Source organism: Callospermophilus lateralis, chromosome 3, assembly GCF_048772815.1.
Source record: "Callospermophilus lateralis isolate mCalLat2 chromosome 3, mCalLat2.hap1, whole genome shotgun sequence".
NCBI lineage: Eukaryota > Metazoa > Chordata > Mammalia > Rodentia > Sciuridae > Callospermophilus > Callospermophilus lateralis.
The window spans coordinates 3,669,803-3,682,664 of NC_135307.1; the positions used below are offsets into that span (position 1 = coordinate 3,669,803).

General features: G+C 47.6%; 2 protein-coding genes across 2 annotated transcripts in view; one reads left to right on the forward strand and one right to left on the reverse strand.

Moving 5' to 3' along the window:
- Positions 1-5,215, reverse strand: part of Coa8 (cytochrome c oxidase assembly factor 8) — a 27,801-nt gene extending 22,586 nt beyond the window's left edge. Inside the window, exon 1 of the mRNA XM_076849573.1 lies at positions 5,039-5,215. Within this exon, the coding sequence (XP_076705688.1) occupies positions 5,039-5,161 (123 nt within the window). The 5' untranslated portion in view covers positions 5,162-5,215. The remainder of the gene's footprint in view (positions 1-5,038) is intronic.
- Positions 4,850-10,868, forward strand: Bag5 (BAG cochaperone 5). Its single transcript, XM_076849571.2, has 2 exons — positions 4,850-5,430; positions 6,665-10,868. The coding sequence occupies exon 2, from the start codon at positions 6,693-6,695 to the stop codon at positions 8,034-8,036; it is 1,344 nt and encodes a 447-aa protein (XP_076705686.1). The 5' UTR covers positions 4,850-5,430; positions 6,665-6,692; the 3' UTR covers positions 8,037-10,868.
- The last annotated feature ends 1,994 nt before the right edge of the window (positions 10,869-12,862 follow it).

The window sequence follows — 12,862 nt, forward strand, 5'->3', positions numbered from 1 at the left end:
AGGCCCAGTCTCAGCTGCAGACATAGTGAGCTCCCAATGCATCCTCCGGAGTTGTAGTACCTGGCACCACAACAAAGGCTCAGTTGCAGTACCTGGCACCACAACAAAGGCTCAGATATCTTCAGTGTGTGCCAGCCTGCTTTTCCCTCCTGCCATCTATGGGTGGGGGGTGGGGTGGGATTGTGAGATACCATGCACTTATTTTTCGACTATACCCCTGAACCTCAAGAACAACTTGTGCAGGAAACACCAGCTATCATTGGACAAGTGTCTCCTATGAAGTTTTAGCCACAAACTACAGATGTGGTTTTCAGGAGAGCAGAAAAGCCTTCCTCAGATTTTTTTTTTTTAATATTTTGTTGATGAACCTTTATTTATTTGTATGTGGTGCTGAGAATTGAACCCAGTGCCCCACACATGCTAGGCAAGCGCTCTGTCACTTAGCCAAAACCCCAATCCCCTTCCTCAGATTTCTTAAGTCAGTGTGCAAAGCTTCACCCTTACCTGCCAGTTTAGTAATTCTAAACCGCCATCCAAAATCAAGAGGCTAAAAATGGCCCATTCTTATAAAACTCAAGCCCAAAGGGCTCCAGAAGGTTTCACCAGTCACAGAAGAGCTGAAACCTTAGTGAACAACTCCTGGGACAGGAAGAAAGCACAGGCTGCAGCTCATTTTGAAGCTAACAGTGAATTTGATAGCAAACATTGGGGGACACACCAGAAAGGAAAATTAAAGGCAGTGTCACTTATGAATTACAGATGCTAGACAAATCAGCAAACCAACCCAGCAATACATAAAAAGGAGGATCTATCAGACCCAAGTAGGGTTTATTCTGGAGGGAAATACCAGTTTAACACCAGAAAATCACCTGCTCCTGAAGGTGCTGGGGATGGAACCCAGAGCCTCACACATACTGGGCAAGTGCTCTACAGCTGGGCAGCCCTATTTATGTGTTTTAACATATCTTCAATGTCCCAAAAGTTAAACAACAACAACAACAACAAAAAAATACTGTAATAAATCAATGTATTCCTCCCCATGAACAAAAATAAAGGGTATACAATATAATTAATTCAATGAATAAAGAAATAATATTTGATCCCATCAGAACACTGGACCAGGAGTGTGAAAACCTACGTTTTAGTCCTGCCTGTAAATAAAATACAAAATGGGGCTGGGGATGTGGCTCAGTGGTTGAGTGCCCTTTGATTCAATCCATGGTACCCCTTCCCAAAAAAATGTCTTCTCTCTTTGCTTAATCTATTTATTGGGAGGTTGATTAACAGTACTTTTTATGATGCTTATACTGCTGTGTGATACCAGACAAGTCACTTTACTCCTCTGAGCCTCGATTTCTTCTTCTATAAAACAAAAGGGCTGGGCTGGGCTGGGGTTGTGGCTCCTCGATAGGGCACTTGCCTAGCATTGCGAGGCCCTGGGTTGAATCCTTAGCACCACATAAAAATAAATAAATAAAACTTTCTGATGTTAAACTGGTGTGTTCAACTACAACTTAAAAAAAAAAAAAAAAATAGGGCTGAGAATGCAGCTAAGTGGTACAGGGTTTGCTTCATGAGGTTCAATTTCCAGTGCCATAAAACATCAATAGGCATGGTAGTATGCACCTGTATTCCCAGCTACTCAAGATTCTGAGATGGGAAGATCACTTGAGCCCAGGAGTTTGAGACTAGCTTGGGCAACATAGTCAGACCCTATCTCTTAATTTAAAAAAAATAATAAAAATACGGAGCAGGAGGTAGTGAGTTTTCAGAGAGGAAAAATTGACTCAGGACCAGCAGGTACCCTGGCTTACATGATAATAAAGAAGATGCCAGAAAATGGCAAAGAGGGAAGTTTGGTTATGAACTACATGCTTCTTAAAGTCCTACCCCACTTTTATTTTCTCTATTACTAAAAAAGTCTTTAAACATCAGAATATCCATACCTGTAGGGGGCAGGGGATATAGCTAAGTTGGCAAAGTGCTTGTCTCCCATGCACAAGGCCCTGGGTTCAATCACCAGCACCTCACACACACACACACACACACACACACAAAAAAAAAAAAAAAAAAAAAAAAAAAATCCATATCTGTAGTAGTTTATCCTGAGTTCCATTTCCTTCCTATGATGCTTATTCTGAATTGGCATGTAGGGGTTTGAAAAACATTCTCCTTAATGAAAACATGAGCAAATTTGTGAGACTGTGGTTCCATTACTGTTGTTTATAAATACTGCCTCCCATGCTAAAGGACTATTTCTTTGCTCATTTTCAACCAAAAATTACTAGAAGAACATTTTAAATTACCCTCCTCATATAGGATACACACATTCTCTACACACAGGCCTATGGCCTGAAGATATCAATCTGCTTTATTGAGCCTGAATTTCCACATCTGTAAAATGGGGGTGATAAAAACACCTACTTCATAAAACTGAGGGTATTAACTTAAAACAGAGCATGAAAACACTCGGTCGAGTATTGGGCTGTGGCTATGGCTCAGTGGTAGAGCACTCTCCTGGCATGTGTGAGGCACTGGGTTCCATCCTCAGCACCACATAAAAATGAAATAACGGTATTGTGCCCATCTACAACTAAAAAAATTTATTAAAAAAAAAAACAGAACTATAAGCAGTTGATGCATATAATGAAACCAGTGGTGCTCAAACTTGCACCACTCAAAAGACTCATCCTCAAGAATGCTGATAAGTAGGCCACACTCCAGAACAATCATCTCGGAATCTTCTGGGAGTGGGCCCTAGTACTTTTTTCCTCCCCATACTAGAATGCTCTACCAATGTGCCACATCCCATCCTTTTTTAAAATTTTGAGACAGGATTTCATTAAGTTGCCCAGAGGGCCTTGAAGTCGTAATCCTTTAGCCTAGTGGCTCTGATCACAGGTGTGTGCCATCATATCAAGCCCCAATACTACAGTATTACTTTTTTTTTTTTTTTAGTACTAGAGTTGGAACTCAGAGCCTCAAGCATGCCAGGAAAGCACTCTAATACCAAGCCACCTCCCCAGGCCTAAGTACTTACTTTTGGGTACTGGAAATTAAACCCAGGGGCACTTGGCTTTGAACATGCAATCCTCCTGCCTCAGCCTCCTGAGTCTCTGGGATTGCAGGCTTGCACCACCTGCCCCCAGCAGCCCTGATTACTTCTTAAAGTCTTCCAGATTAATTTTAATGTGCAGACAAGTTTAAGAACTACTACATAGATACTACGTGGATAAAAGTATAAGCAGGCACGGAGTAAATAAAGAACACTTTATTTAAGAGCAGTTTTTAAGCTGGGTTTGAAAGGAAGAGTGGTGTCTAATCCTTAAGATCTATAATCTTTTTAAACTGGTACCTAAGCCAGGCACAGTGGCATACACTTGTAATCCCATTTGTTCGACAAGCTGAGGCAGCAGGATCACAAGTTCAAAGCCAGCCTCAGCAAATTAGAGAGGCCCTAGGCTCTAGGGCTCTAAGCAACTTCTAGAGATCCTGTCTCAAAATCTAAGAAGGGCAAGGGATGTGGCTTGGTGTTTAAGTACCCCTGGGTTCAATCCCTACTATCAAAAAAAGAAACTGGGGGCTGGGAATGTGGCTCAAGCCATAGCGCACTCGCCTGGCATGCGTGCGGCCGGGGTTCGATCCTCAATACCACATACAAACAAAGATGTTGTGTCCGCAGAAAAACTGAAAAATAAATATTAAAAATTCTCTCTCTCTCTCTCAAATAAATAAATAAATAAATAAAAATAAACAAGAAAGAAAGAAACTGGTGTCCAGAGATCAGAGATGGGAGTAAATTATGTAGGAACTGAAAGCCGGTCTCCTTTACTGCAGTGGAGGGCAAATTAAAAACCATGCAGAGTAAACTAGACATAGGGATTAAAACATAAGATCTACTTAGATAAAGAAAACAAGGTTTGCAACCTGTTACTTTAAAGATTTGATACTTATACTCAAAGTACCTAAGACAACAATCTCTCTGCGATGCAGAAATTTAATTACTCAGGAAGCAACAAAGCTGGTAACAAACACAGAGGAAATACAAACTGCCCTGAGGCAAAAACTGTTCCCTTAAGTGTCGTCCAACATAATGGAGCATTTAGATCCTAAATAAACAAGGCTCCAGAATTCACTGTAGAACCAGGCAAGTTCTGACTCAGCCAGACGCCCCCCAGCCAGCGTCATCATGATCCCTCACCTTCCACAGAACAGGCAGTCCAACAGGTGAGCAGCACATCCGACTACCAGAGAACCAGACCCTGGTAAGACCTATTTTACTTTAAAAGGGGCATTCTGATCATGCAGAAATCCTTGTTAGGGTGCTGTTCTCTTTCTGTTTGTTTATACTGGGGAATGAACATTTTTTATTTTCAGACAGGGCCTCGCTAAATTGCAAGGCTGGCCTGGAAATGGTCCTCCTGCAGCGGCCTCCAAAACTCCTGGGATTACGGGGCGCCAAGTGCCGGCCCGGGAGCTGTTTTTTCCAGCACTGGTTCACCACAGACGCCAGGGAAACCTTCACCTTGGATGAAGGTTCTTGGATGAATCCACTGCGCCCTCCCAGCGCGCGCTCCGGCTGCTGGGGCACCCGGCCGCGCCACGGCGCAGGGGCTGGGTGGGTTCTGCCTCCTGAGGACGGCCGACTATGCGCACGCCCCGCGGACCGACCGTGGACGCGGTGGGGGGAACGGAGCCAGAGGCCCGGGCGGGGCCGGGGTGCGTCGCCGTGGCGATCGAGGTTCTACTGCAGACGGGGCGGAACTTCAAGGCGTGCTAAGAGCCCGCACATTTACCAGGCTGTGTTTTGCAGCCCTTAAATGGCCTTTTTGTCCTTCCTTAGGTGCTGTTTGGCCACGCCTTCCGGCCTCCCTGGCCGCGGGTGACCGAGCTACAGGAGCCCGGCCTAGTTCGCTGCGCACCGGGCTCCTGCAGGCCGGCTCCCGCTAAGGGGCGCTCCTCACAAACGCTGCGGGTTCAGGCCCGGGGCCACGCGGGCTCCCTCGGGCGGCGCCGTTCGCGCCCCCGCCCCGCTTACCCGGCTCGGCGCCACGTCCCCGTGCTCGGCGCCGCGATCCGGGGCAAGCCGCCGGCCGTGGCCCGCAAAGGCGCGGCAGAGAGGGGGGCCCAAGGCCCTCACAGCGCGCCGCGCGGCCGCCATGGTGCGTGCCTGCCGGCTCCCGCGCCGCACGACAGAGTCGCGACGGCGCGCGGGGCTGCCTTACGGCAGGTCCGCCGAGCTCTAGGTAGAGAGCGGCGCGGCCGACTATGCGCACGCCCCGCGGACCGACCGGCTGCGAGGGTGGTGCAGCTTGAGGGGCGGTGCCACGGGCTTTCCTCGGGCTGAGTGCTGCTCGGCCGGGGGAGGGGCGGGCCGCGGCGGCGCTGCGGAAGTGGAGGCGACGGAGCGCGATGGCGCCGGCGGCACAGGTGAGCGCCGTACGGCGGCGCGCGGGCCTCCCGCGCTGCGCCTATTGTGAGGTCAGGCAGCGGGCGGCGGGCCCGGCCGAGACGCGGGGAGCGGCCGCCGCGGCCAGTAGCTGCCGCCGCCGGCCCCTTCACCGGCCGCCCGGGTCAGACCTAGCCGGGAGGGGCGAGGGGATGCAGCTGGGGGCCGCGCTCCGGCGCCGCTCCCCGTGAAGGGCCGTCTGCCACCTCGCCGCCCGCCGCGGCAGCCAAGACCGCCGCCGCCCAGACCTCGGGGTAAAGCGCGGCGGGGGCGGGCGGGGGGCCTGCCCGGGCCCGGCGCCCCCGGGCCGGGCTTCGGTTGCCCGTCCTCCTCGAGTGAGTCGTTTGACCGAAACCCAAGAGCGGGGAGATGCGCCCGGCCTTTGCGGACCTTTGATGGGCGGCGAGTGGCGGTAGCGCGCAGTGCCGGGTGGGGGAGCGTGGCCGCGGCCCTCCGGGCCACCCGGGAGCCCGCGACGTGCGCTCGGCGTGGCCGCCCCTCGGTGCAGCCCGGCGCTCTGCGGGAGGTGCGTGAGGAGCCCAGGGGCGGGCTGGACACGCGGAAGGGGTGCGGAGGGACTCGCGGAAGGGCGCAGGGCTGGGCCTACTCCTGCCCAGTGACTGCCGAAACGTGTGCAGGCTGGCTGGGTGGTCCTGTGGGGTTTGGAGGCCCCTGCCGGTTCCCAAAAGAGCTTATGATCTGAAGACTTTGTACTGGTCCTAAGGCGACAGTTGAGTTTATGAAGTCCGAATGCCACCTCTATGGTTGAAGAAATTCACAGACCCAGAGCCCCAGTCAGACTGGACCCTGAGTAACTGCTGTTCTTTAAATCATGTCCTGCCGAGCGCTGAGGAGGGTGGATAACAAACTCAGGGCCAGCCTTAGCAACTTAACGAGACCCTGTCTCTAAATAAATTACAAAAAAGGGCTGAGGAGGTGACTCAGTGGTTAAGCACCCCTGGGTTCAATCCCTGGTACCAAAACAAAACCACACCAGGTGTTTTCAGGATAGGGACTTGGTAAGTCATTTCCCCTTCTGTACTTGAGTGTCTATTGGATCGCAGTGACAAGACCTTTTTTAATTTACAGGCAAGAGCCAACACACCAGGCAACTTAAGTGTGTCCTTTAAAAATGAGAATTGTGGAATGAATTAATATGATTTTAATTTTGCAGAGAATTTGTGCTATAATGTTATTTTTCTTATTATCTTTTAGTGCTTGTGAAACTGAACACAACAAAAGTATGGATATGGGAAACCAACATCCTTCTATTATTAGGCTTCAGGAAATCCAAAAGGAAGTAAAAAGCATAGAACAGCAAGTAATGGGCTTCAGTGGTCTGTCAGATGACAAGAATTATAAGAAACTGGAGAGGATTCTAACAAAACAACTCTTTGAAATAGATTCTGTGGATACAGAAGGAAAAGGAGACATTCAGCAGGCTAGGAAGAGGGCAGCACAGGAGACGGAACGCCTTCTCAAAGAGTTGGAGCAGAATGCAAACCACCCACACCGGATCGAAATACAGAACATCTTTAAGGAAGCCCAAGCCCTTGTAAAAGAGAAGATCGTTCCTTTTTACAGCGGAGGCAACTGTGTGACTGATGAATTTGAGGAAGGCCTCCAGGATATCATTCTGAGGCTGACACATGTTAAAACTGGAGGGAAGATCTCTTTACGGAAAGCAAGGTATCATACTCTAACCAAAATCTGTGCTGTGCAAGAGATTATTGAAGACTGCATGAAAAAGCAGCCTTCCCTGCCGCTTTCTGAGGATGCACATCCTTCTGTCGCCAAAATCAACTCTGTGATGTGCGAGGTGAACAAGGCCAGAGGCACTCTGATTGCACTTCTGATGGGAGTGGACAGTACTGAGACTTGCAGGCACTTATCATGTGTGCTCTCAGGCTTGATTGCTGATCTGGATGCTTTAGATGTGTGTGGGCGTACAGAAATCAGAAATTATCGGAGGGAGGTAGTCGAAGATATCAACAAATTATTGAAGTATTTGGATTTAGAAGAGGAAGCCGATACTACGTATGCATTTGACCTGGGTCAGAACCATTCCATTTTGAAAATAGAAAAGGTCCTCAAGAGGATGAGAGAAATAAAAAATGAACTTCTCCAACCTCAGAGTCCTCCTGAATTGTACCTGAGCTCCAAGACAGAACTGCAGGGTTTGATTGGACAGCTGGATGAGGTGAGTCTTGAAAAAAATCCCTGCATCCGGGAAGCCAGGAGAAGAGCGGTGATTGAAGTGCAAACTCTGATTACGTATGTTGACCTAAAGGAAGCCCTTGAAAAAAGGAAGCTATTTGCTTGTGAGGAGCACCCATCACATAAGGCGGTCTGGAATGTTCTTGGAAACCTGTCGGAGATCCAGGGGGAAGTCCTCTCCTTTGATGGAAATCGATCTGATAAGAACTACATCAGGCTGGAGGAGCTGCTGACCAAGCAGTTACTGGCCCTGGATGCTGTGGACCCGCAGGGAGAAGAGAAGTGTAAGGCTGCCAGGAAACAGGCTGTGAAGCTCGCCCAGAACATCCTCAGCTATCTCGACCTGAAATCTGATGAGTGGGAGTACTAAAATTCCTGAGATCTCACATTGATCTTGCTGGTTTTGCACTTTATATAGACTTCTATGTATTTATAGAGAGCTTTCAGTTCATGGAGCCTACATGTGATTTATACGTGCATATCTCAATCTCAGTATTTATGATTTAAGCAAATTATATTCAGTATCTCTGCTGCTCTTGATGTTGCAAAACAAATGTCATTACAGCACATTAACTTTTCCATTTGGATCATTATCCAAACGATGTGGTGTGTTTTGTTTGGTTTGTGTTTTTTGTATTTATTTTGTTTTGTGTGTTTTCACTCAGAACATGAAATAGAGGCAGCATTTGTGAGTTTTTAGGTGGGTGGTACAAGTAAAATGCAGAAATTTCACAATCTAGGAATAGATGGAACCTTACATAATACTAGGGAAATTATGAGAAGGGGGAATTTGTTAAGTGGGAGTAAAGTCCTAGCACAAAAGCAGTACAACAATAATTTTTATTATACTAAATGAACCAAAGGGGGTTTTTTTTGTTGTTGTTTTTGTTTTGTTTTTGTTTTTTAATACAGGATTGGTCCTACCCAGTTTAATGGAGTGGGGTTTTTTATTTGGATTGTCTGTCCTTTCACGAACATTTTTGTTGAAAGAACAGTGTCTCTGCTTTCCTCCGTACTCTGTATTTTAGAGGGAATGGGTATTATTTTTGTGTGTAGCACAAGGAAATTATGAAAGCCAAAGCCAAAAAACCTTTGTAGGCTGCACCAGAGAAGGGACAAAGCATCATTGATGTCTTCAAGTCATTCTGTTTGTAAGATCTGAACTTAAAGTTTTCCTTAGTGATTAGAAAGGAGGGGAACATACAAATAAAACTAGTGGGCCTTTAAATAAAAGGCGACCTCCGCTCCTGTAGAGAATGAAACTGGAGTAGTTTACCAACATCAGGTTACACTGAAATTGAGCAGAAGCATCTGACTGTAGAACATGAGGGATTTCTTCTGTTGGTTGAGGCTGTAAAGCAGTCAGACCTGGTAAACACCCAGTCATCTTGGAACATCAGAGCAGAAACTCAGTAGCCCAGTGGGACCAGTGTGTGTAGCTAGTCAGAGGAAGTTAACTGCTGCTACCAGCACACTTAACGGCTGCCCTGGTACCTGCTGGACTCCTTAGCTCATGTTACTGGTGTGGGAATTTCTCTGTTGCCTGAAAGAACCATTAGAATCTGTCAGGCATGAAGTTTTTTTCTTTTGCCAAATGGAATATATATTTCCATAAATACTGAGGATCCAGTTTTATAGTCACTTGCTAATGTGAGCAAAAGAATTCCCCCCCAAATTCTGCAGTGCCTCGACAATGTGGGTCCCAGTCATAACTGACAGACCACTTTTTCTTTCACTAGATGATCCTGTGAGGGCACATCTTTTGAACCCTATAGGGTAACTATGTAGGGAAATTATCACTTTAAATAGCTAAAGTGTGACAGATAAAAGGAATGACCTTGAATACCTTGAAGGTGATGGAAGCATAGCAGTCATCTTCACTTTGACTCATTAGAAACCCTCCCTTTACCTTTCCTACTGGAAGTGTTCTAGAAGCATTGGAGCCTGGGGTCAAAGGGCAGTGGGGGTCTTCATGTGTGAGCCCCACCCGCAGCAGGCCAGCTCCAGGCAGCAGCAGGCTCTCAGTGCAAGCCATTGGAATTCTCATTTAGGCCAAGTTGTTTTAGGATTGCTCTTCTGTATTATAATTTTGGAATGCTCTTAAATCTTGAGTTTTTAGATTATACCCACTGGAAAACCAAGGTTATACTATAATCACTTCAGGCATATCCTTCACTAGGTTCTGCTTAATTTTTAATTTTATTTTAAAGAGTCAAAATGCCAGCCTTTAGAAGGGTCCCATGAAAGCAGATTCCCCATCCCTTGGATGTGTTCTGTAAGGTGCAGAGATGTTTCCTGCCACTGAGCTTGGAGTCTGCCTGAGCACAGGATGCTGATTACCTCCCTGGGCTGGCTGAGGGTTTTATGTGGGTTCTTTTGGTCATGGAGATGATCATTTGACCTTGTGTGATAGGCATGGTTTTGTTTCGTTTCACTCTGTTCTAGTTCCTTATACCCAATTATCTTCTATAACAAGCCCTAGCAGATGCCAGACAGCTTCTCTCGTCCCTCTTAGGAGCATGTGTGTTGATGTGGGCTGCTGCATGTCATTTTTAATTTGGACTCATCACATTGTATTATATTCTTATGATCTTTCGTGAAGAGACTCTGTACTACCAGTAAAATTTACTCTCCCAAAATGTGTGGCCTTGGGTCTGCATTAAACAATGTCATCCATGTTCATGCAAAAAACGGCTGGGAATGTTTGCTTTCTTTACCCAACTCAGTGAGCTTTGCTTTCAGATTATCTCTGTCCAGATAGATTCAAGTCAACCCTATGACAAAGCAGTTACTACAATAAATGTAATGAATGAGTCTACTAAGTGCAGTTTAATGCTTTATTTTGCTAAAATGCCTATATATTTGCTATAGTGGAATTCAATCGCTTTTTCTCGTTTGTTTTATTTTGCAGATTTCTACCTGGTTTTTGAAGGTCTAGGCTTCTGTACATGAAAAATTTTAACAGTTTTGCAGCTTTTTGTCTATTGGATAATCTTCCCTTAATAATTGGAGAAACGTCTGCCCATGGTTTTGATGTGTATACAAGTGTGTCTCCCCGTGTACTGGTTCCTGTCTTGTCCCTGTTACTGTGTGACTGTTGTATTGGTAGATCTAAAATAGCTCAGTATATCTTGACATAGACAAATTAGTATTCCTTTAATTATTACTGAAATAAAACAAATCTCTTAGCTTCTCTTGGTGGTGGAGAAAGGATGCGAGTCCAAGGTGTGTTCTGTTCTCTGTTGGCCTCGTGTCCTTGTATATGTCACCTCTGTTGCTCCTGGGGGAGGAATTCTAATGCCTGGGTGGGTGAGGCATGGGGGTAGTAGGTGCCTTCGTATAGTTGGTGGCACTGCTGGGCAGAGGTGAGAGTCCCTGGGTGCCCACCTCAACAGCCCAGGAAGTGTGTGTATGGCCAGTGTGGTTCATACTCTGCTCCCCGCTCCCTAACACTGCCCAAATTCTTAGCACAATGTGAACTGTATTTGAAGAAAGCATCTCTGTAGTGTGGTTCTGGAAAGATCCTCTCCCTAAGAGAAGTCTTAAGCTGTGCTTTTAAAGGCACTTGCATCAACCCAAGTGGAAGTGTTGGACTCTGGTGCCTACATGCCTGAACTGAGGACCTTTCAGGTCCCTCTGTGTGGTAACCTGATTCCCAGGAGCCTTCACATGAGTGTGTGAACATCCTGTATCCAGCATTTTCCTGCCAGTGCCTCTGTCTCCTTGCCTCAATCTTCTTCCTTGTCCAGACAACAGAGGCAGCCTGTCTGGCCCTGCAATTGCTAAGAGACCAAAACTAAAAAGCAAGTTGCACAAAAGAATGTTGCCCCCCCCCCCCCCACACACACACACACCCCTGTGTGGTGGCAAACAGCACCACCCAGCAGCTCCAGAGACTGAGGCAGGAGGGGGATCTTGAGTTCAAGGTCAGCCTTAGCAATCTAATGTGGCCCTGAGCAACTCAGCAAGGCCCTGTCTCTAAATGAAATAGAAAGGGTTGGGCCCAGTGATTAGCACCCCTGGGTTCAATCCCCAGTAGGGGGTGGGGGGGTGCTGGGGGGTTGGAATTCCTGGTAAGTGCCACGCAGGTGAGTGGAGCAGGGCAGGCTCCTGTCATAGCACCTGCTATTCCTAGTGTACTGAGATTCCCACAGATGAGTCATACCTCACAGAAATGGCAGTGTCCTTTGGAGCTGGCTGCTCTGGGTGTTGCAGAAGGGAGTGGGTAAAATTCCAAGAAATCAGTGCTCCCACAGGCTGGTTCGGGATGGCATAGGAGGGGTCCTGGTGGGCCTGAATCCAGGCCCCCCTGGGTGTAGGCTTGAGGTCTCCCTTGTGGTCAGGATGCCTCTGAAGCCATATTTATCCCTGTGTTGTGGTCAGATGCCTCTTTTTCAAGCTCTTGTCCATTGAGTGTCTTCCAGGCCTGGTGAAGTGTCAGACATGAGTTCTCAGAGCCTTTCTGGTCTTGTCTCTGTTCCTGGATTATTCCAAGACCCAGGAGGTCAGCTGTTCCTAGGGACTGCCTGCCTGAGGTATCCTGGCTATGGAGAGGCTAACACAGCACCTGAGGGAGGCTTGGTACACCCCGCCCCCCCAGAGAGGTGATTTCATTGGCTTGGGGGGTACAACCTGGATGTCAGGCATATGAAAACTCCCATGAGATCAGGCACTGTGTCACCTGCCTATAATCCTAGCAACTCAGGAGGCTGAAGCAAAAGGAGCACAAGTTCATGATCAGCCTGGGCAACTTAGCAAGACCCTGTCTCAAAAAAAAATAAAAAGGCTGGGGATATAGTTCAGTGGCAGAGCACCCCAGTATGGGGGCAGTGGGGAACCAAAAGCAAAAATCCTGTGAGTTCCTTGGTAGTTTCCTGAAGCCTCTTTCCAAATGAATGTTGCTGGTTCTCCTCCTTCTGAATCCTGCGGGGGGTGGTCTCAGGACATGGAACTTGGTGGTCCTAAGTGTGAGCAGAGGGGAGAGTCACCGCTGCCTTCCTGTTCATAGCCTGGGTCCCACTGCTTTTCCCCAAGCCCCCACCCATCCTTGGCCAGGTGTTCTGTGAGTTTCACCTTTCTCTACCTTTCAAGGCAAGAAGCTCACCTCTAGACCCTGTAGCCTCAGGGCCTGCAGGAATGGGCAGTCACATGGCTGTGGATGAGCTGCATTTAGAAATGGTGTCCTCTACTCCTGGC